General features: G+C 28.7%; 2 protein-coding genes across 2 annotated transcripts; both read left to right on the plus strand.

Moving 5' to 3' along the window:
* The first annotated feature begins 693 nt into the window (after nt 1–693).
* Nucleotides 694–12760, plus strand: LOC111633041 (serine hydroxymethyltransferase, cytosolic-like). Its single transcript, XM_023377570.1, has 10 exons — nt 694–969; nt 1061–1187; nt 1482–1511; nt 3926–4140; nt 5543–5901; nt 7098–7310; nt 8171–8284; nt 9996–10118; nt 10234–10461; nt 12231–12760. Exons 4-10 carry the CDS (start codon nt 3929–3931, stop codon nt 12392–12394), a joined length of 1413 nt encoding a protein of 470 aa, XP_023233338.1. The 5' UTR covers nt 694–969; nt 1061–1187; nt 1482–1511; nt 3926–3928; the 3' UTR covers nt 12395–12760.
* Nucleotides 12761–13294: 534 nt separating this feature from the next.
* On the plus strand, nt 13295–19795 carry LOC111633038 (serine hydroxymethyltransferase, cytosolic-like). The gene is made up of 7 exons (XM_023377566.1): nt 13295–13308; nt 13426–13784; nt 14981–15193; nt 16054–16167; nt 17879–18001; nt 18117–18344; nt 19635–19795. The coding sequence occupies exons 1-7, from the start codon at nt 13295–13297 to the stop codon at nt 19793–19795; spliced, it is 1212 nt and encodes a 403-aa protein (XP_023233334.1).
* The last annotated feature ends 1195 nt before the right edge of the window (nt 19796–20990 follow it).

The raw sequence follows: 20990 nt of genomic DNA on the forward strand, positions 1-20990 counted from the left end.
TCGGAACATAAAGGAGCGAGATCTATTTCCATAACAATTTTATCATCTTTCGTCTTTCTGTCCCGTGGATGCTAAAAGGATCCATTTTTCGAGCCTATCACGGGATCGATTTGGCCCATAACGGGGCGGCCGGGTGGTGAGGGACGGGCCCGACTTATCCGGGTCGGGACACTCCCGAAAAATTCACGATCAGTTCCTGTAGAGCAGTTGGCTGATACGCCTTATTTTCAAAACCGTAAACCATAGACTATTCCCATTTGCCATCTATTTGTGGCAATACACATCCTAGTATGTTCGTGTCTCGCCATTTCTCTCGTCTCTGTGCCGATCATTTAAACATATAACAATTTTCGCATGTGTTTTTATTAGCTTCCTCCAAACATCCTTACATTTTGTATTTGAAATTCTTTTCTCTTTGAAAAGTCTGAAATACGACTTTATTGAAGTCAACTTTGATAATAATTATTAGTTTTAATTATATTAGATTAATTTTAAAATATTCATTAAAGTACGGGTATAATAATCTATTTACAAGATATATTAAACGTTTTTTATGTTCATTATATTTACTATTATTTGTTTATACATTTATAAACGCAAGAAGTATTTTATTACATTTAATAGATATTTCTCTTGACAAGATTATATTCTTATATAACTACTTCTTGGAGCCATTGTTAACTCCAAGAAGTAGTTATAAGAATATGAGGAGGGATTTGTTAAGCCACACAGGGGCCGTGTTAAAACACGTATTAACTCGCCTTCCTTCCTAGTCGCGGGTTTAGATCACGCACGACTTCGTAAAAAGAACAGCAATGAGTAATACTGTAAATCATACAGTACATATACCTCTAGTCACTCACCAAAGATAAGCTCGACTGCACAAAAGATTCTACCAATTTTATATACTGTGCTCCATCCGTAGACAAACCCACCAGTACACAGACGAGGTATTCTCATAATTTATGGGTAATCTTTTTTTTTCAATGCTAGCGGGTGTCTATAGCTATTTACTTGATGTCCTAATTTTGCGCATGCTCTAAACTTTTTTTTTTATTAGTTATATTATTGGCTAACACGAGTACGAAAGTTTTTGAAAAGTGTAAACGACAACTTTTACGCTTTAACAGTGACCACGTGGTAGTTTTTTATCGATTACATAATTGCTTATTATGCCGAATTGAAAGGTATTTATCTCCTAAATATGTTTATTATAAAAAAAAACATCTTTTTAATATGTTTACGATTATCATTTTTCAAGGTTATTACGGAGTGTTATAACGGAACCAAAGAGTTTACAGTTATAGTGAAGATTAAATTTATTTTTAGTTTTGTAATTAAAATTCTGAACTTTATATATATATTTCATAATTAATAAAAGATAAAACTAGACAAATGAAATGGGCTTAAAAAATTTTTAAGTCATGTAGCTAAATGAGTTAATTGGTTAAGATTATTAATTAATTTCACTTTTGTTCCAGTTAAATTACAGAAATATTGTGGAATAAAAGGTATTTTGAACTACTTTAATTTTTGATCAATTTGGTTTACAGTTTCATAATAAATAACATTATTATATTTTGTGTTTTTGAATGTAAAAAGCAATTTTTTTAAAATATTTATATTCATATTCCTATATATTATCAAAAATCTTAAGTTTTGTTCATTTAAGAATACAATTCAAACAGTAATTTTGATATTTTTAATTTTACCAAATATAATGTGATTATGTTTATATTTATCTTTTGTTTTTAAAGTATTTACGGTAGAAACTCTCCGTCGGAAAAATAAATCGCATCGAATTGATTTAAAACTTAAAATCACCTGTCGATTTTAACTTGTTAGTACATAATTAAAGAGAGAACATTGGGAATTATTTAGTATATCTACCTGTGTATAAAAGATAATGTCTTTTGTGAATATATTAATTATTAGTTATTGATAAATATGCCACTTTATGAGAATTATATAAATCAATAACAGCTGTAAATAGTATATTCTTTTGTACCTTCATTCAGAGACTTATTTTCTGCTATTCAAATAACTAACTGATAATCTAACTTACGGAGGTGATTGAATGAACTAAATCTCTACTTGAGAGATTAATATGAAGATTGAATAAACTCTGAACATTATATAGTCCAGTAAAAAAGTTTGAGACTATCTGGATTTTCAAACTTCTCATTAAAATTAACTGATCTCCTGTAAATATGTTGTTGTTTAGGTATTTAGGTAACCGTAAATCAAATATGAAGTAAAAACTTATTTTCATATTTAAGAACTTCAAATACAGCAAATTATTGATTGAAATTTGTGAGGAAAACAGTTTGAGATCAGGATCAAAAAGCATAACAAAACAAAACATAGTGGGAAAAACAATGTTTAATATTTGGTTAGTTTACCATTAAGCTGAATAACATCAATAAATTGATTGGTCATGGAGATAGTAAGAGTTGTTAGCTTTTCAGGAACAATTACATCTCAAACAGTCACAATTGCTTTTTTATGATCAAACATTATGAAATTGTTTTTCATTGGCATAAACTACTCTTACTAAATCAATCCAAATATTTTCTATTGGGTTGAAATCCAGGCTATGGAGTGGTCACAGCAAAACGTTGATCAAATCTCTTTTTAAACGTGGCAAAAGTTTTAATTTATGCGGCTTTAACGGCTGTCTTTGCTTAACATAGATATGTTTTCCTCGGAAAATAAGGCAATAGAGAATATGCTATTTTTGTTTATTAAGATAAAAATATTTGTTATTAACCAAAAATTTGTTCTAGCAGGTCGTGATTGTTTGGTCGAGTACCGAGATACCACTGTATTTGATTAACGCAATTTTGATAATGTAGTAGCATAGAGGGATTAATTTACTGTGTTAATTGAGGGATATTTGTATTTTAAATTCTGTGAAAAAGTTTAAATAAATTAATATGAAAAATATATTTTTAAGAAATATATCTGTTATAAAATAACAGTTTCCTTTCTGTTAAAATAACTTTGATTAGCTAATTAAAGATTAAAATATGTAGAAATATAACAAGAAGTCATGAATAAGCTTTAAGTAAAGTCAAACAGAAACTATTTAGAAGGGTTTTATTATATAAGTTTGATGATAAAAGTTTTCACCAACTTCTTTTGACCTGACATGTAACAATGTGCTTGAAATCACCCACATCTTTCCCTTGATTTTTGTCCAGGTCTTTACTGCATAACATAGCCAAACAAATTTTAGTTTACGGAATACTAGCATGCCAGATTATCAGCTACTTTTCAAAGGATGCTAGATTACTGGACATTTTGGATTATTGGGTATAACAAATTGAAATATAACAAATTTCTTCTGTATTTGAAAAACTATAAAACCAATCAATACAAACAAGAAAGATTTCAAATATTTTTCAAATTATTATTGTTAGTTATTATGCTTTCTACAAAACATTTTATATACTACAGTATTAACTTATTGTTATCTATTTGGTTTTTAAATTGATAAAGATAAATTGATAGTAAATTTATTTTAAAACATAAAGTTTTTTCTATTCATTTTCATATTATTCTTAAATAGACATTTGAAGTTCTCTCTGTCAGACTATTACAAAAATGCAGAGCATCCATTTTATATTATTTAATTCAGTGATGATTTAACATTTCAAGTTAGATTATTTTGTTCGGGATGTATTAAGTGGTGATCCATTAAATTGAAGTGATGTTGTATGCTGAAATTTCAGTATTAGATAGTTATATCTTGATTTTTCTGTTCTGAGCAAAATTTTTGGATTTTCTCTTAGTGGATCCTATTGATTTATTATATTGATTAGAATACAATCTTTATATTTTAATATGATAATAACTAAAAAATATATTACATGCAATTTATTATAATTTATAATTTGTTTTATATAAAATTATATATTTACAGAAAATGGCCACAGATATAAAATCTGAAATTGGTTATTTGAACCAAACATTAGATGAATGTGATCCAGAATTGTTTGAAATTATCCAGAAGGAGAAGAAAAGGCAAACAAGAGGTTTAGAGATGATTGCATCTGAAAACTTTACCAGTAGAGCTGTCCTTCATTCTCTCAGTACTTGTTTGCATAACAAATATTCTGAAGGTTATCCTGGTTTTCGGTAAATATCAGAAATTTTTCGTTTAAACTTATTTATAATTTACAGTTTATCATAATCTTTGTTTCTTCATATTTGAGCTGTCATCATCTTCAAACAATTATCTTTCTAAGACTTATGTTAATGTAATATAATCAATGAAAACAGTCTTAGAAATAACATTGATTACAGTTATCTCATATATATTTTAATTACATCTTGCTTTAGATCATTTATTGTATGTTATCTTGCTTAATTTTAGAATATAAAATGCATTACTATTTTATTTTAGTCATCAATTTACAGATCTTTCTCATGAAAATTTCTCATTCATTTAATTTGACCAAAATATTTTTTGTACGAAAAAATTAATTTGTTTACTCAAACTGTTTCATATTTGTTACTCTCAGAAGTATAAATTGAAGAATACACTTTGAATTCCCTCAATTGTTGTTTTTCTAGTTACATTCTTAAAGGTGGTTAGTTTAAATCCAAAAATATTTTAATCATCTGATTTATAATTTTTTTGTTCCAAAAAATTGATTATTTTTTTTTCTATAATAAGTTTTTTTCTAGTTTTTCTGTCCTTGGGCACTAAGAACGGTTTTGATTGTATCCATCATGGATTAATCCAGGCCATGGTTATGGTTTGGGGACCAAGCAGATTGGGTCAATTCACTCTAAAAATTTCTGAATCAGGTCTAGACTCGAACTTGGATCTAAGGTTGCCAAGTTTCAGAGTAATAAATTCTGAACACATTGTGAAAAAATACCAACTTGAAAAAAGTGATGAGTGAAAGAAAATCTATAAATTTGGAAACATTTTTTCCTTTCCTTGATGATGATGATGATAATAATAAGATAGCCAAATGGATGAGGCAGTTAAGGTGTTTGCTTACTTATTGGAGTCCCAGAATCAAATCTGAGCAAGCAATCCTAGGTAGTTTTGTGAGCAGTTCATTCCAGATATATTGGGCCCTTTCTCTCACCATCTCAATTGTGGGGCAGCAGAGTGTTACTTAATAAAGCTTGACTATTTTAAACTTTTTCTCTATAAAAACATCTTAAAATTAGATTCCAAACTTATGGTATGTCTTAGCATCAAGGAAATATTATATATTTTTTGAATAAACATCATTAGTCCAAATATTTATGAAAAAAAATTATTTTACAATCATATAAAATTTACTGATTCCAGTATTAGTCAGTAGGAAAATTCAGATTCATTAATAGTCAGTAAAATTTTAAAAATTAAAATATTATTTTTATAATATATAAAATTTATTTTTCTATTTTAATATATTATGGTGTATATTTCCAGAAATGTTTTCATTGATATGATATTTTACTGTTCTATGGTATTTGCACAAGTCAGTTTTGGAAAATTCAAATTCACAGTCATATTTTTTGTAATTGTTTATTTCAGGTATTATGGTGGAAATGAGTTTATTGATGAAGTAGAAAGATTGTGTCAGAAAAGAGCTCTTGAAGCCTTTGATCTAGATCCATCATTATGGGGAGTTAATGTTCAGCCATATTCGGGGTCACCTGCAAACTTTGCTGTCTATACTGGAATTGTTGAACCTCATGGAAGAATTATGGGATTAGATCTTCCAGATGGTGGTCATTTAACACATGGCTATATGACTGAAAAGAAACGTATATCTGCCACTTCAATTTTTTTTGAATCAATGCCGTATAAAGTTGATCCAGCAACTGGTCTGATTGATTATGACAAATTACAATTAAATTCAAAACTCTTTAAACCAAAATTAATTATCGCAGGTATGTTATTGCTACTGCAAGAATGGATAAGTATATTTACTATTTTTACAGTTTATTGTATAAGTCTTTTTCCTAATTAAGTCTATCTAATGAGTCTGTATGTTTTAATTATTCATGCATTTTACTAAAATAAATTATTTTATTAATTCAATTAAATATAAGTTTTTCTAATTTGATGTAAGGCAAATGAAAATAGTTTTGATAGTAATAAAGCTATAACATAAAGATTATACAGTAATACCCCGAACTTACGCGATAGGTGGGACCGAGCGATAACCGCGTAAGTCGAATTCGTGTAAGTCGGGGTATAATTTTTCAATGTGTGTAAAATCCAAGTCGGATGTATGTAAGCTAATAAATGTTCTTGTTAATCTTATCTCGTCTTTTGATTCGTTCATTGTTACAAGAAATCAGCACATAGAGTCTCTCGAGTCTCCGTAGAACAAACACAGAAATAAATAACACAAAATAAATTGTAGCTATGTGTCGATTCCGTGCGACACGTCCGAACATGTAAGTTGAACAATAGTGTGGAGGGAATGAGTAATCAAGAGTTGCGTGGTGCTCAAACAAAAGACGAATCGACGAGATTTGATTTGAAAAGACGAATCGCGTAACTCCAGGTTTGCGTAAGTTGGGGTAGCGTAAGTCGAGGTATCACTGTATTCTATATTTAGGCTTTTTTTTTATCATTTTAATTTTTCATACCTGTCATGAGATTATCCAGACCCATAAGGAAAATGTGATGAGGATAGGGCTTGAAATAGGGTAACATGATCTCTAAAACTTTTGAGGTTTCAACCTGTATTTAAATCAGAGTTGTATGTGCAGAGTAATGGTAGTCTTATGCTGCTGTCTTAGCTATTTGACTAGCCACCTATATGCTTTAGTTTATTTAATTTAGTTTGTCTTAATGATAAATGCATTTACATCCATTGTTTATGATTTGAGATAATATACATTTCAAAATATTATATATATCTAATGGCTAGTTTATTACAAATTCTGTTTCTAATTAATATATTTATTTCTATATAACTTTTAGAAAAGAGTTAAATTCATTTAAAAAATTATAGTTTAAATTTTATTATATGTGATACTTCATATAAATTTTTAGTTTTATGCTCAATAATTAAACTTTATTTCAAGTATTGCACTTAATTTTTTATAGTAATAATGTATATTTAATTCTATAGGAGTAAGCTGTTATCCTCGAGATTTAGATTATAAACGATTTAGAAAAATAGCAGATGAAGTCGGTGCTTATCTCATGGCTGATATGGCTCACGTTAGTGGTCTGGTAGCCACAAAGTTGGCACCCAATCCATTTGAATATTGTGATGTTGTGACAACAACAACGCACAAAACATTACGTGGACCAAGAGCAGGAATAATATTTTACAGAAAAGGTAAATTCAATAATATGTTAATTAATAAACTGAAAGAAATTATGACTTATTTTAATTTATATTGATAATTTACTATTTTATGATATTTATTAATTTGCTGATACATTACATTTACAGATTGAGGATTGAGGAGAATACACAAAAATGTATTCTTCTCAATCTCTGAAATACTTCATCAAAAAATTATGAAAGTTTAGAGAATACCACACTTAATTTTTAGAATGATAGTGAATTTTTTCTTTCAAAACTATGCAGCAGTTATTTTAATATTTTAAATATAATATTGAATTTTATGCAATGTTAAGTTAATCATTGTGTACATTGGTAAAATTTAAGAAGTATGCTTTATTAAAAAATTCAAGTAAGGACAATAATAAGTAAATTAAGAAGTTCTCAAAATTTAAAAAAATAATTATAAATCAGTATTTAAAATATCACAAACAAGTTTTCATATAAAAAAATAAATTCGGAATAGCTGCTTTATTAGATGTATAAACCAAATCAAACGTTTGGTTTTGTTTGGAATTACAAATGTTTTTAAGTATGTAACAATCTTCAGAATCACTTATTTAAATAAGTAAAACAATTGAGGTTACAGTGAAAAAATAATTGAACATCTCATAGTGAGATGATCTTAAACAAACATTTTATTTCATTTTATTATATCTAACATGTCTTCAGGAATACTTCAGAGCAGAAATTTTCAATAATGTAAATATCTTTCATATGAGATTAGAAATGTAACTACTGTATTGGACCTGTAACTACTAGAAATGACATTATATATTTGTATAATATTTGATGTAAAATGAAAATAATAGTTTTTTCATAACTCAATTAATATTTTCTCTTTTGTGAAGGTGTTCGGTCTGTAAATAAACTTGGCGAAAAAGAAATGTATAATTTGGAAGAAAAAATTAATCAAGCTGTATTTCCTGGACTGCAAGGTGGACCACACAACAATACTATTGCTGGTAACTTTTTGTTTTAATGTATTTAATTAATCTAAATATAAAATTTTAATGAATAAAATATCTTTTATGTTGTTTGCATTTATAAATAGAATTTTATTTATTTAACATAGTGCATCTTTATGATTTTTTCCATGTACACACATAATCTTCAAAACAGATACCTGAATACTTGATATTCATCACTACTCTTAGTAGCTTTAGACAACTTTGTAATTGAATTTAAATTGGTATATTGCCTACCTTATTGTATAACCTGCACTCATTATCAAAGTGCATTTCAAACACAGATAACCTGTGGATTATAAGCATGAATATATGATAATATGCTTACTATAATGCTGTCTATATTCATTTTGTTCCCAATTGAGGAGTGCCATGGAATTATCTTTCCAGGAGCTCTCACAAGCTCAGCATTAACCATGATTTTATATATATATATATATATATATATTGTAATTGTATGCTGAAATTTGCCATTTCTTGAATTTCTAGCACACTATAATAGATTTTTATTTCAGAATCATTAGTTTTTCTGTTTCCTTCTTGAAATGCTAACCTGGTTTCTTCAGATATTTCAGCATTTGCAATATATTTATAATATGGTGTTTTTATAGTAGCTAGTAAATATGTCTTTGCTATATACTGGTGAATTATTCTAGCTACCTGGTTTTGTCTGTGTAAATTGTCTGTTTGGACCAGGCTTTTACAGCTGCTTGTGATATGCTATAGTTTCTTATGCAGAATGACATTTCCTATATGTGTCATCCATGGTAACTTTGATTATGTGCTTCCTGTACTAATGACTTGGTCCTGTACTGCAATCATAAAGACCCATAGAGATTCCCATCTCTCAGCCAATGGTTTGATGCTGCTTTATCAACATGTGCAAAATCAGTTGAGTGTCTGCTGTGGAGTGTTTTTACCATCCATGTTTACTGTTTTGTGTTCTTTGTACTTTGGGTGATCCTTAGGTTTAATGGTATATAATTATCATCAGTCCAGATAATTTTATAGTGTAGTGATGATGATTGTTAAGTTTAGAAGAAGCTTTGTAGTGAGTCTATCTGTTTCTGATGGAGAATCTTAATGACAATGAGACCTCTACTACCCTCTGAGCATGAGAGGGTAAACGTTTTGTTAGCCTAATCTGGATGATGCAGTCAATATTTAGTAAATATTACTCAGATTTTATGGTTGGAGTCCTCAAGGTCTGTGTTGGTTCACTGAATAATGCCAAACAAGTTGATAAATAGTAGAATAGCATGTGTTGATGGCTTTTATTAGGTTTTTGGAGTTTATGTATGTTTTTATTATTGATTTTAGTCTGTTACAATATAGTTTAGTAAGTTCTGTTTTTACTGTTTTGTGTTCAATTAGTTTAGTTTGTGAAACCCCAGATATCTATAGGTTTCTCCTTTCTTTGTGGTTATGTAATCTCTGCTGTCAAGTTTGAAGGGATCCCCTTGAAGCTCCCTTTTTCAATGTGCAGTGTTTTACAATTATCAATGCTAAATTCTATCTAGATATCCTGAGGAAAGTCTGTACAATCTTCAGGAGTTGTTTATTACCATTAGCAATAAAAGAGGGGATTTATAAAAGGTCGAGAAATCCTTGAAGAGTTCAACATTCAAAAAGTTTGGGGACCTTGATTTATATAAAAGAATTTTTCTATAAATAAATTTAATTTTTAAAATTTTAATTCTGCTTTCAGGTATTGCTACTGCTCTCAAACAAGTTCGGATGCCCGAATTCTATTCTTATCAGAAACAAGTTGTAGCAAATGCAAAAACACTTGCTCGACTTTTACAAGAAAAAGGCTACAAATGCATCTCAGGTACATTTTTATTTAGTAAAAAATAATTACAAATAAAAACCGAAAAGCAAGATAACATCAATATAAATCTTAGTTACTTTTATATTTTAGAAGTGAACATTTTATTGTATTTTAGGTGGCACAGATAATCATATAGTTTGGGTTGATCTTCGATCAAAGGGAATAAATGGTTCACGTGCAGAAAGAGTTTTGGAAGACATATCCATTGCTTGCAATAAAAATACTGTACCTGGGGATAAGAATGCTTTTAATCCCAGTGGAATTAGATTGGGAACGCCTGCTCTTACCACTAGAGGCTTAAAAGAATCTGATATCGAACAAGTGGTTGATTTCATTGATAGAGGTAAATTAAATTTTTATCATTTTAAAAATTTTTATATATACAGTTTGATCATGATTTACATTGTCTTATATTGTACAGTTTAAAATAATATATATCTTACATGCATAAAGATTAAAGTAACTTGTTTTATGTTCATACTGTAAAAAAAAGCTTTGAGTAATATTTACAGTTTACTTATATTTTTTATTTGTACTATACTAATAAATTTAAACAGCATTTTATGTGAAAATGTTTCCATATACAATATATATATATTGTATATGGAAATTTTATTTTATCAACTTAAATTGCTATATATTGATGACCACTGCAGCATTTACAAAATGAATTCTAAATTTTAATATACTGTTATTGAATGATTTGTCTTATTTTCTACAAATCTTTGTTTACACAGCATTCCAAGAACACAACCCAAAAAAGTCCTAAAAAAAATTTTTAGGACTCAATTTCTTGAGTTGTCATATTAAATAATTAAAATAGAAATTATAACTTGTAAACTGAAACTGTCACATTTGTTTTACAATAGGTTTGTTCTAACACAAGTCCCTAACTGGTTTGAATTTGAAACCGTATGAGGCATGCACAATGTCATTTTACAGCCAAGAACTGAACAATGTTTTAAACCAGTTAGGGGCTTGTGTTGGAACAAACCTAATATTTGCAAGTTAGAATTTTAAAAGTACATTTTCTGTCACTCAGCCTAGGGATAAGATGGAGATAACTTTGGGTGGAGGTGTGAAGTTAGTCTTTAACTGTTAAAATAAAATACTCACTAATATTTTTATAAATTTAATTTGTTTTATCATAATTTCAGAATTTTTACAAAAACTAGGCAAATTAATAATTAATCTGGACCATGAATTTAAAAACTGGCTTGTCCAGATGAAAACCGACCTGGTGGCAACACTAGTCACATGGCCCCCTACCCATTTACAGTTTTAGAGTTGCATTCAATATGGCTGCCATCTTGACACATGGCCATATTGATGATGGCTGTGTGTGTAACACAACAATCTGTTTCACCTTTGGTCTAATGTGTTCCTGACATGAACAAATTAACTTTGGGTACATTCTACATTCTGTAGCAGGATGTTAAGTAACTTTCTTTCCTACCCTGTATATTTGTTGTTATCCATTCTCCTGAATGATGAAAAGATGGAAAATGAATGATGTTGCATGCTTTTGCTTATCTACTGGCACAAACTTCTGATTAATATACAATTAATATATATGGCTATAATTCCACAATTTTTCATTTGATTGTTGTTATAAATTAAAACTAGAGATAGACAATACTGCAATTTCATATTAAATTTAATAGTATTTAATATCTAAAAAAATTTGCTTGTTTATATATGGATGTTTGGGTTAAGTATCTATCATTTCAGCCATTTATTGTTGTGATTGTTACTATGTTTTAGGCCTTCCATTGAGTTGAACAATCTAGAAATTCCATTTTGTTATACATGCAGACTTTATTCTAAATTCTCACATTAAAATATATTGTAAATGCTTGCTCAGTAATTGATATGATTTGCTCTGTACTTTCTTACAAATGGCACTGATTCTAATCTGATAAGTATTTTTAGACAATGAAAAATTTAAAAAGCAAATATAATACTTTTTATTTGCAAAAGTTGATTTTTGAATATTTGAAATATAAATTTAATTCTGATTTCCCTAAGTAAAAAAGATTATTTATTGGTTTAATAAAATATATTATTTTATATTAATTGCCATACAAAATTTAACGTTGATCATTTATTTAGGTTTAGATATAGCTGTTGAAGTAAAAGCTGCAAGTGGTCCTACACTGAAAGAATTTAAAGCAAAACTTGAAGAAAATAAATTTCAAGAGAAATTGAAAATGTTAAGAGAAGAAGTTGAAAATTTTGCAATGAAATTTCCTCTTCCTGGCTATGAAGATTTTTAATTCTTTTTCACATTCCATACATGAAAATTACCTATCAATATTTGGATCCAATTTTTATAAATTTTGTTAATTTTAATTTGAAATGTAAATGAATTATATTATGTTTTATATGAATAATATTTTTATATCAAATCAAATAGTTTTAATAAAACATATTTGTTATTGTGTTTTATACATTTTAACTAAAACATCAAATATTTTGATTATGTAATTAATCAAATTTTAATGGATACTTTTTATATGTCTGGTTGAAATTATAATTTGACTTCTACTAATGGTATTAAGAGTTTATATATATATCAACTCTTAATACCATTAGTCAAAATGATTTGTATATTAAGTAATTAAAGATTCTTTGAAGTTATACCAAAATGATTTGTATATTAAGTAATTTTCTGTTTTAAGTGGGTGTATAGTTGAATGCTATAGAAGTACAGGTAACCCCCGTATAACATGGCACTTCTATAGCGCGGATTCACTCTAACACGGTTCGAGAATTGGGACCATCCCCGTATAACACGGTACTGTTATAGCACGGATTCACTGTGACACGGTTCGAGAATTGGGTAAACCCTTGTACAACAGGAAATGTAATAAATTTTACATACTTAAGTACTAATAGTTCATGAAAATTATTTTCGTGAACTATTAGTACTTAAGTATGTAAATTTTTTTTTCTCGCCTTCTGTCAATACAATGGTCTTTCTTGAAACTTGTTTCAATGTTGCCAGATTTCGACGCTTCTGATGTTGCCAGACGTTTTTCCCTTATTCCATACTTGCTTTATTTTTCATAAGTGCTTAGCACCATATAAGGAAATTTATAAAGATCTTTTAACTAGAAGCAACCAATCTAAAATTACATACATTTTGCAAAAGGTAAAGCATAGATCTGAAGATAATGCAGAAAANGGTGTATATTTCCAGAAATGTTTTCATTGATATGATATTTTACTGTTCTATGGTATTTGCACAAGTCAGTTTTGGAAAATTCAAATTCACAGTCATATTTTTTGTAATTGTTTATTTCAGGTATTATGGTGGAAATGAGTTTATTGATGAAGTAGAAAGATTGTGTCAGAAAAGAGCTCTTGAAGCCTTTGATCTAGATCCATCATTATGGGGAGTTAATGTTCAGCCATATTCGGGGTCACCTGCAAACTTTGCTGTCTATACTGGAATTGTTGAACCTCATGGAAGAATTATGGGATTAGATCTTCCAGATGGTGGTCATTTAACACATGGCTATATGACTGAAAAGAAACGTATATCTGCCACTTCAATTTTTTTTGAATCAATGCCGTATAAAGTTGATCCAGCAACTGGTCTGATTGATTATGACAAATTACAATTAAATTCAAAACTCTTTAAACCAAAATTAATTATCGCAGGTATGTTATTGCTACTGCAAGAATGGATAAGTATATTTACTATTTTTACAGTTTATTGTATAAGTCTTTTTCCTAATTAAGTCTATCTAATGAGTCTGTATGTTTTAATTATTCATGCATTTTACTAAAATAAATTATTTTATTAATTCAATTAAATATAAGTTTTTCTAATTTGATGTAAGGCAAATGAAAATAGTTTTGATAGTAATAAAGCTATAACATAAAGATTATACAGTAATACCCCGAACTTACGCGATAGGTGGGACCGAGCGATAACCGCGTAAGTCGAATTCGTGTAAGTCGGGGTATAATTTTTCAATGTGTGTAAAATCCAAGTCGGATGTATGTAAGCTAATAAATGTTCTTGTTAATCTTATCTCGTCTTTTGATTCGTTCATTGTTACAAGAAATCAGCACATAGAGTCTCTCGAGTCTCCGTAGAACAAACACAGAAATAAATAACACAAAATAAATTGTAGCTATGTGTCGATTCCGTGCGACACGTCCGAACATGTAAGTTGAACAATAGTGTGGAGGGAATGAGTAATCAAGAGTTGCGTGGTGCTCAAACAAAAGACGAATCGACGAGATTTGATTTGAAAAGACGAATCGCGTAACTCCAGGTTTGCGTAAGTTGGGGTAGCGTAAGTCGAGGTATCACTGTATTCTATATTTAGGCTTTTTTTTTATCATTTTAATTTTTCATACCTGTCATGAGATTATCCAGACCCATAAGGAAAATGTGATGAGGATAGGGCTTGAAATAGGGTAACATGATCTCTAAAACTTTTGAGGTTTCAACCTGTATTTAAATCAGAGTTGTATGTGCAGAGTAATGGTAGTCTTATGCTGCTGTCTTAGCTATTTGACTAGCCACCTATATGCTTTAGTTTATTTAATTTAGTTTGTCTTAATGATAAATGCATTTACATCCATTGTTTATGATTTGAGATAATATACATTTCAAAATATTATATATATCTAATGGCTAGTTTATTACAAATTCTGTTTCTAATTAATATATTTATTTCTATATAACTTTTAGAAAAGAGTTAAATTCATTTAAAAAATTATAGTTTAAATTTTATTATATGTGATACTTCATATAAATTTTTAGTTTTATGCTCAATAATTAAACTTTATTTCAAGTATTGCACTTAATTTTTTATAGTAATAATGTATATTTAATTCTATAGGAGTAAGCTGTTATCCTCGAGATTTAGATTATAAGCGATTTAGAAAAATAGCAGATGAAGTCGGTGCTTATCTCATGGCTGATATGGCTCACGTTAGTGGTCTGGTAGCCACAAAGTTGGCACCCAATCCATTTGAATATTGTGATGTTGTGACAACAACAACACACAAAACATTACGTGGACCAAGAGCAGGAATAATATTTTACAGAAAAGGTAAATTCAATAATATGTTAATTAATAAACTGAAAGAAATTATGACTTATTTTAATTTATATTGATAATTTACTATTTTATGATATTTATTAATTTGCTGATACATTACATTTACAGATTGAGGATTGAGGAGAATACACAAAAATGTATTCTTCTCAATCTCTGAAATACTTCATCAAAAAATTATGAAAGTTTAGAGAATACCACACTTAATTTTTAGAATGATAGTGAATTTTTTCTTTCAAAACTATGCAGCAGTTATTTTAATATTTTAAATATAATATTGAATTTTATGCAATGTTAAGTTAATCATTGTGTACATTGGTAAAATTTAAGAAGTATGCTTTATTAAAAAATTCAAGTAAGGACAATAATAAGTAAATTAAGAAGTTCTCAAAATTTAAAAAAATAATTATAAATCAGTATTTAAAATATCACAAACAAGTTTTCATATAAAAAAATAAATTCGGAATAGCTGCTTTATTAGATGTATAAACCAAATCAAACGTTTGGTTTTGTTTGGAATTACAAATGTTTTTAAGTATGTAACAATCTTCAGAATCACTTATTTAAATAAGTAAAACAATTGAGGTTACAGTGAAAAAATAATTGAACATCTCATAGTGAGATGATCTTAAACAAACATTTTATTTCATTTTATTATATCTAACATGTCTTCAGGAATACTTCAGAGCAGAAATTTTCAATAATGTAAATATCTTTCATATGAGATTAGAAATGTAACTACTGTATTGGACCTGTAACTACTAGAAATGACATTATATATTTGTATAATATTTGATGTAAAATGAAAATAATAGTTTTTTCATAACTCAATTAATATTTTCTCTTTTGTGAAGGTGTTCGGTCTGTAAATAAACTTGGCGAAAAAGAAATGTATAATTTGGAAGAAAAAATTAATCAAGCTGTATTTCCTGGACTGCAAGGTGGACCACACAACAATACTATTGCTGGTAACTTTTTGTTTTAATGTATTTAATTAATCTAAATATAAAATTTTAATGAATAAAATATCTTTTATGTTGTTTGCATTTATAAATAGAATTTTATTTATTTAACATAGTGCATCTTTATGATTTTTTCCATGTACACACATAATCTTCAAAACAGATACCTGAATACTTGATATTCATCACTACTCTTAGTAGCTTTAGACAACTTTGTAATTGAATTTAAATTGGTATATTGCCTACCTTATTGTATAACCTGCACTCATTATCAAAGTGCATTTCAAACACAGATAACCTGTGGATTATAAGCATGAATATATGATAATATGCTTACTATAATGCTGTCTATATTCATTTTGTTCCCAATTGAGGAGTGCCATGGAATTATCTTTCCAGGAGCTCTCACAAGCTCAGCATTAACCATGATTTTATATATATATATATATATATATATTGTAATTGTATGCTGAAATTTGCCATTTCTTGAATTTCTAGCACACTATAATAGATTTTTATTTCAGAATCATTAGTTTTTCTGTTTCCTTCTTGAAATGCTAACCTGGTTTCTTCAGATATTTCAGCATTTGCAATATATTTATAATATGGTGTTTTTATAGTAGCTAGTAAATATGTCTTTGCTATATACTGGTGAATTATTCTAGCTACCTGGTTTTGTCTGTGTAAATTGTCTGTTTGGACCAGGCTTTTACAGCTGCTTGTGATATGCTATAGTTTCTTATGCAGAATGACATTTCCTATATGTGTCATCCATGGTAACTTTGATTATGTGCTTCCTGTACTAATGACTTGGTCCTGTACTGCAATCATAAAGACCCATAGAGATTCCCATCTCTCAGCCAATGGTTTGATGCTGCTTTATCAACATGTGCAAAATCAGTTGAGTGTCTGCTGTGGAGTGTTTTTACCATCCATGTTTACTGTTTTGTGTTCTTTGTACTTTGGGTGATCCTTAGGTTTAATGGTATATAATTATCATCAGTCCAGATAATTTTATAGTGTAGTGATGATGATTGTTAAGTTTAGAAGAAGCTTTGTAGTGAGTCTATCTGTTTCTGATGGAGAATCTTAATGACAATGAGACCTCTACTACCCTCTGAGCATGAGAGGGTAAACGTTTTGTTAGCCTAATCTGGATGATGCAGTCAATATTTAGTAAATATTACTCAGATTTTATGGTTGGAGTCCTCAAGGTCTGTGTTGGTTCACTGAATAATGCCAAACAAGTTGATAAATAGTAGAATAGCATGTGTTGATGGCTTTTATTAGGTTTTTGGAGTTTATGTATGTTTTTATTATTGATTTTAGTCTGTTACAATATAGTTTAGTAAGTTCTGTTTTTACTGTTTTGTGTTCAATTAGTTTGGTTTGTGAAACCCCAGATATCTATAGGTTTCTCCTTTCTTTGTGGTTATGTAATCTCTGCTGTCAAGTTTGAAGGGATCCCCTTGAAGCTCCCTTTTTCAATGTGCAGTGTTTTACAATTATCAATGCTAAATTCTATCTAGATATCCTGAGGAAAGTCTGTACAATCTTCAGGAGTTGTTTATTATCATTAGCAATAAAAGAGGGGATTTATAAAAGGTCGAGAAATCCTTGAAGAGTTCAACATTCAAAAAGTTTGGGGACCTTGATTTATATAAAAGAATTTTTCTATAAATAAATTTAATTTTTAAAATTTTAATTCTGCTTTCAGGTATTGCTACTGCTCTCAAACAAGTTCGGATGCCCGAATTCTATTCTTATCAGAAACAAGTTGTAGCAAATGCAAAAACACTTGCTCGACTTTTACAAGAAAAAGGCTACAAATGCATCTCAGGTACATTTTTATTTAGTAAAAAATAATTACAAATAAAAACCGAAAAGCAAGATAACATCAATATAAATCTTAGTTACTTTTATATTTTAGAAGTGAACATTTTATTGTATTTTAGGTGGCACAGATAATCATATAGTTTGGGTTGATCTTCGATCAAAGGGAATAAATGGTTCACGTGCAGAAAGAGTTTTGGAAGACATATCCATTGCTTGCAATAAAAATACTGTACCTGGGGATAAGAATGCTTTTAATCCCAGTGGAATTAGATTGGGAACGCCTGCTCTTACCACTAGAGGCTTAAAAGAATCTGATATCGAACAAGTGGTTGATTTCATTGATAGAGGTAAATTAAATTTTTATCATTTTAAAAATTTTTGAATGAATTTAAATGGCTAACCAAATAAAACATTCCAAACTTTTGAATTGAATATAATTTTTTATTCTATTCATTAAAATGTCAACAATGCTGTTTAGCCTGATGGTGACCTGAAAACATTAACAGACTAAAATTGGTTTGCTGGAATACAAGTTATTTGTGCAAATGTTTCAGAAATTAATAATTTTAACTGCTGGATTCTTGGACTATAATTATTATGTAATTTGTCCTAAAGGGAGACAGGTTGCAATCTTATGCTATTATTAATAATTAGAAATTAAGATTATTTAATTTAATGAATTCAGAATGTTCTGGATGAAAAGATCAACCCAGAATAGGATTCAAGCTCACAACTTCTTATAATGCTGATGTGTGATGTGTTGCCAATTAAACTAGCTAGACTTCTGTCTAATCTTTGCTTCTAGATTGACATCAGAGTTAAGATTTGGGTATAAATCAGACTCAGTGTTCATTTATAATTATTTCATCTGTTAAACAGCATAAATATCAATCTTCAAGATATTAATGTTACTTATGATGGATGACTTTATGAATAGCTTTTATTTATTTATTTATTTTTTTATCATGGTATATTTTCACAAATAGTTTATATTTTATAAACCAAATGATTTCTGTATTAAATAAGGCTATTTTACCATTACTATTAATAATTAGATTCTAAGTAATTTGGTAGTGGAGATAGGCATTAGACACTATCTTATATTAAATTTAATAATTAAAATATGAGATGGTGCCTAACATCTTCCTCTAGTACCAAATTACTTAGAATTTGATTATTAATAGTAGTGGCAAAATAGCCTGATTTAATATGGCAATTGTTTGGTTTATGTTTAAACATCAGGCTTCGAGATGTTTATATAAGATTAGAAAAATATTTGTTTCTGTTTAAATATATGTTTGATTTAATTACTAGGCAAGCAAACAAAAGGTTCACTCGTGTGAAATGATAAGTTTGGTAATGCCACAAGTCAGACTTGACAACATCTTGAGCCAGTTTTGTTCAACTAACTCATTATCCATGACCTATACCCAAATGTAGTATTAACTTAGATAATCAATATTATTATTAAAATTATTTGTAGTTATTAAAACACATCTTCCAATACAGAACAGAGAATTTTCAAAGAGAAAAGCTACATAAAAATAAAAGTTATCAAACATTATTAATAGTTTATGTGAAATTATTAAGTTTTAAATAGATCAGTTACTTTTTATTTTTCTTTTATAAGGTTGTAGGATTTGATGGTTCTACCACTGTTGAAGAATTTATTCAAAGTTTGAATGCAGAAGCAGGGATTAGAGATACTAGCCATTCTGGATTCTTTCTTTACAGTGATGATCCCATCGAAAAAGGCATGGAACATTGCCTTCAAAGTTCTTCCAAGGTAATGAATTAATTTGGTTAAAATTAATGTAATTTCCTGCCTATAATTTGCAGAATGTCTTTAAAACAATCTTCTGACTGATAGTCAGATTATAAGATTGCATATAATCTAAGAAAATTTTTCTGCATTGTCAAATGTTTAAAATCATTTTACTATTTTATTATGTTATGAAGTCTTATTGATATGATAAAACGTGTCAGGATGTCTTTTTTACTTGCCAAGCAGATGCAAAAAACAAAGATGCTGATGGACCCATTCATTTCCACTTGTGAATGGAATGTAGAATTATTTACCAGTCTGTCAACCATCTAATAAATATCTCCAAGTCAACCTCTGTTTAAAATAATTTTAATCTTAGCTAAAAATATTTTAGCTTAGTTAATCAATGATGATTAATAACATCTGACCTGACACAGTGCCGGCCTGAGGAAAGTTTTAGGATGGAGCGAGATCCTATTATGGCGCCCCCTTGGTTGCCCTTAATTTATACCCTTTAATTTTCTTTACCACTGAGGCGCCCCCTAGGACTTAGCGCCTGGAGCAGCTGCTCCGTTCGCCCTATAGTAAGGCCAGCTCTGACCTGACACCTCAACCAAGAAGACTTGTCTCCTGTATTGGTGTAGAGGGAGTTTGTTCCAATGAACATATCCAGAAAGTTTTTATACACATATGATTTAATTATATTTTATTAATATAAAAATTCACAAAAGTATAAAAAAAATTAGGAAGAAAATTCAAAGAAATCAACAGTCATATTGAAGTATTATAATCTGTATATGGAATAAATTTAATTTTTATTGTTAACTTTTTTTAATTTAATATATGGACCATTTAGTTTCAAAGAGGTGTAAGACCATTTTTTTTTCTTTGAAGATATTTAAAGGTTTGCATTTTAGTCAATTCAAAAATATAAGTGTATTAACTTTGGCAATGTTTCTATGAATTTAGAAATATGTAAGTTGAGTACCCAAATAACTTCTATTGGAATTTAACTAAACCAATATATTCTTTCTGGGTTGTAAGTGAACTTAGACCACTTTCATAATTATTGAACTGTAGAAGTCATTAAATTTCAATTATCTAAAATTTAATTTCACTTGAAGTGCATTGTGTTTTATTCTGATTTTGTTTATAAGTAATAACAAGAAATAAAAGAATGTCGTTTATTCTCAACATTAAAAATATTTACTTATTGTTAAACTATTTT

Source organism: Centruroides sculpturatus, unplaced genomic scaffold, assembly GCF_000671375.1.
Source record: "Centruroides sculpturatus isolate CEXI.00-Female unplaced genomic scaffold, Cexi_2.0 scaffold770, whole genome shotgun sequence".
Classification (NCBI taxonomy): domain Eukaryota; kingdom Metazoa; phylum Arthropoda; class Arachnida; order Scorpiones; family Buthidae; genus Centruroides; species Centruroides sculpturatus.